Source organism: Echinops telfairi, unplaced genomic scaffold, assembly GCF_000313985.2.
Source record: "Echinops telfairi isolate 266 unplaced genomic scaffold, ASM31398v2 ScPeMD7_7459;HRSCAF=8497, whole genome shotgun sequence".
In the NCBI taxonomy this organism is placed as follows: Eukaryota; Metazoa; Chordata; class Mammalia; order Afrosoricida; family Tenrecidae; genus Echinops; species Echinops telfairi.
Genome location: NW_022111359.1, coordinates 5,219,768 through 5,223,725, shown reverse-complemented (window position 1 = coordinate 5,223,725; position 3,958 = coordinate 5,219,768). Strand labels below are relative to the sequence as shown.

Genomic DNA, 3,958 nt, shown 5'->3' with positions numbered 1-3,958 from the left:
GTAAAAGCCCCGAGTTCGCTCTACAGTGGTCCATCTTGGGTCCTGGAAATCTCAGCTTGAAACTGTGGCTTTGTTTTTGGGGGAGGGGTTTGTTTTGTTTTTCATGAAACTCAGGTCCTCCTCCGTTCTAGCCACGTAGCAGATGCCCATTGATCACGTGCGGCAGGACAGCACCATTCTAGAGTTCTAGAAATTGCCCAGGCTTGTCTCCTGGAATGGTATCTCCCGCTGCTGAGTGAGGGCAGGAGCAGACAGCAGGGAGCCCTGCCTGGTGACCCCGACCCGCCACCCCGACCCTCTCCCCATCCTGCCTTCCAGGCCCAACCGCCTGCTCATCCTCCACGGCTTCCTGGACGAGAACGTGCACTTCTTCCACACCAACTTCCTTGTCTCCCAGCTCATCCGGGCAGGGAAGCCCTACCAGCTCCAGGTGGGTGGCCCCTGGTGGCGCCCGCCCACCCCAAGAGCAGCAAGGCTCCAGGGACGGGGAGAGGCAGTGGGCACGCGGAGCCACACACACACACCCCAGGCCTCCGAGGCTCTCCCCTCAGACACCCGCTGCGCCTGGCACCCCGGCAGCCCTCCTGCTGTCTGCCCAGCACAGGGTCAGTGCTGCAGGTGCCCTGGGGACAGGAAGGGCACACAGACACAGGTCACCGGGCTGAAAGATGTGCTTAGGGTACGGAGTGCCTGGTGAGGTCTGAGCAGAGCTCCTTGAAAGGGCAGGAGGCAGTGACCTTCAGAGCGGTAGGCCGGGGTGGGGGCTGGGGTGGGGGGCGCCACGTGTGTCCCACCTCAGCTGCCCACCCTCCCCAGGGCTGCCCCTCCTCTCCCTCCCGCTCCCTCCCTAGGTCACCCCGGGCCTGGCTGCCCGTCTGTGAAGTGAGCTCAGGGCCCTTGGGATGTGCTGGGCAGGCAGGTCAGTCAGGGTGGCCCACCTAAGCGAGGGGAGAGGGAGAAGGAGGGGGAGTGGGAGCACCAGTGAGCTGCGTGAGGAGTGGAACCCGAGCCTCCCAAGACACTCAGCAGCCTGGGCACGTCCTCCTGTGGGCTCCTGGGCTGACGACCACTCTGTGCCCGCAGCCCCGGGAACGAGGGGTGGGACAGGTCAGGATGGGCAGCAGCTGGGGCTGACCCCTGCTCAGGGTCTGGGAAGGGTGGGGGCGGGGCTGGAGGATGGCAGGGAGGAGGGAGATGGGGAGGGAGGAAGGGAGGGGTCCCTGAGGCTGCAGGGGCAGCAGGTCCCGGGAAGGGTAGGTAAGTCGACACCATGCTGGGCAGGCAGCCAGACTGTGCCTCTCCCAGGGACGGTGGAGCAGGAGGGCCTGGAGGAGGGGCCCACAGGAATGACGGGGGGCTCTCCCAGAGTCACGGGCCAGAGAAGGCACAGAAACCCACCCTGCTGTCAGGCAGAGGCCAGGAACGGTCTCTTGTCCTCCCAGCTGCCAATTCTAGTGAGAAACCCGACCCGGGCACCTCCTTCCGTCTGGAATCCCGAGTGTGTACACGCAAACTCACACATGCACACCCCACACACACGCAGCCTGAACTAAGGGCCTGGGCAACAACATGTCACTGCTCCTCCCTAGAGGTGACCACCTCCCTCCGCTTTGGGAGGATTAACCCGAGACGGGGCATCTTGGACATGAGCTCGGGCAGGTGCAGGTCACACGGGGCCTTTTGGTCAGGTGGGCTGACTGCCCCTCACCGCGGAGGCCAGTGCAGCACGCGCCCTTTGAGCAGGGGTGGGAGGGCAGCGGGCAGAGCTCTTTGTGAGTCTGAGTGTGCAAGCCCCTGCATTTTGAGCGTCCCTTCATGGGACCCCCATAAAAACGGTCTCCGGTGAGGAGGCCGCCACCTGGGAGGCAGCACCCTGCCCCAGGTGTGCAAGCCGGTGTCAGGAGTGGGATTTGAACCCGGCTCCTTCCGCTCTGGAGCATGTGCCCTTTCCTTTCTACCCCAGGAGAATGATGGAGGGGGTGCCCAGAGCCAGAAGGGGGGGGCAGCCTCGTTCCCTCAACGGTTCCTCTCCACACAGATCTACCCCAATGAGAGACACAGTATCCGCTGCCCCGAGTCTGGCGAGCACTATGAGATCACACTGCTGCACTTTCTACAAGAGTACCTCTGAGCCCACCTGCCTGGCGCGACCGCCCGACTCAGAAGAGCACAAGTGGCTTTGCCACCACGGGAGCCGCCCCATCCAAGAGCAGGCGCCTGGCACTGGCTGTTAGTGCCCCTGGATGCTGGGGTTGCTGTTGCCTGCTGCTGCTGCTTCCTTGCCCGGGCAAAGGCCCATGCCCCAGAGGCACCTTCCCCTGCCGTCCCCTCCGCTCCCCGAGTTCTGGAAGGACCCTGGAGAGGACAGGCGACCAGAAGACAATGGGGAGATGCCCAAGTCCCCCACTGCCAGCCCTAGCGCCCTGGTCCCTGAGCTCCAGCAGCAGCCCCTGCCAGCACTGGGCGGCCTCAGCCCCACCCCCACTGCAGGTCGGCGTTTTGTCAGGGAGGCTTTTTTTTCATAGTTATTTAAAAGACAAAACAGCAAGGGATGCCCCAGGAACTCCACCTCTTCCAGAGTGCGGAGTGACCACAAGCAGCCATCAGGGCCAGGGGTCAGGGTGTCTCCACGCCCTCCCCTCGGGCAGCGCTGACTGGGCTGGTGGCCTGAGCCCTGCAGAGCTTTTTGGGAAATGGCTGTGCCTCCCCTCCCCAGCCCCGCCCTCCTGTGTATGATTCTGGGGCTGGGCATGGCCACCACCCCCCACCTCAGGGTTATCCTTCCCTCTCCCCCCGCCCTCCCTGCTGAGAGATCTGCTGGGGGTGGGCCCAGAAAAGGGAGAGAAACAACCCAGAAACGAACCACCTCTACAGATTATGGAAAGAAAATATTTTTGTCGATTCCTATTCTTTTATAATTATGTGTGTAAGAAGTAGACTCATTAAAAGATTCCAAATGGAGACCTGGCTGCCTGCCTGAGGCACCCTCCAGGTCTGGAGCTGCTGACCGGCTGTCCTGGTGCTGCCCAAGCACGGACAGAGGCCGCAAGGGGGGAGCTCCGAAGGACAGAAACGTATTTTCTTGTCGTTTTGGAAGCTGGAAGCCCCGATTCTGGACACACACAGCCCACCCCCTGTCCTTCCTAGTTGACAGCCCTGACTTCTCTTCAGTCTCTGTCTCTACGTGTGTGTCAGTGTGTGTGTGTGTGTGTGTGAGTCAGTGAGCCAGCTCACTCCAGCCCCCGGGCCAGGCTGAGTTCCATAGGTTGTCAGTGGCTGAACTAGATCTCCAGGTGGATTGGAACCTCCCACCTTTTGACTAACACTGAGTGTATTAAGCAGTTGTGCCCCCCAAGGGCTGTGTGTGTGTGTGTGTGTGTGTGTGCAGCTCTATATAACTGATGATCAGACTCAGCCCCCCCCTACACCGAGTGACCACGTTGGATGATTACATTGCAATAGAGTGCACTACAGAAAGTCACTGCATTGCATGATGCTGTGCTACGCTGGGTTCCATTACATGTAAGCTTGTTACATCCTGTTAGATACATCCACTGCTGTAGGGGGTTGGACTCCAGCACACATTTTCACAGGGTTGCAATTCCATGTATAACAAGGAGGGCTTCATGGAAGAGACTGAGTCCCAAATTGACAGAAAGCCATCACCGGCTCCCTCCTTCCAAGTTTGCCATAGCCCTCACCAGACCGACCCAGGTCCCTTACAGGAGGAGCCTGTGTCCACGGCGGCTCAGAACAGGCAGTCTGCGGGCAGCATCGTGTGACTCGGTCCAACCTCAGACTAACCCACAGCTTCATCACAGCGCCCCCTCGTGGCAGATGCTCTATGGTCTCTCAACTTCCAAACCAAACCCATTGCCATCAAATCAATGCGGACTCGCCGATCCCATACGACAGGCTAGAACGGACCCATTGGGTTTCTGAGACGAACGCTTGACGG

General features: G+C 60.6%; 1 protein-coding gene across 2 annotated transcripts in view; it reads left to right on the top strand.

The window, feature by feature from the left end:
* DPP9 (dipeptidyl peptidase 9) overlaps window positions 1–2,961 on the top strand; it is a 38,865-nt gene extending 35,904 nt beyond the window's left edge. For both annotated transcript variants that reach the window (XM_045300091.1, XM_004714357.2), the window contains 2 exons: window positions 237–430; window positions 2,039–2,961. In XM_045300091.1, coding sequence (XP_045156026.1) covers window positions 237–430; window positions 2,039–2,131 — 287 coding nt within the window. In that variant the 3' untranslated portion in view covers window positions 2,132–2,961. The remainder of the gene's footprint in view (window positions 1–236; window positions 431–2,038) is intronic.
* The last annotated feature ends 997 nt before the right edge of the window (window positions 2,962–3,958 follow it).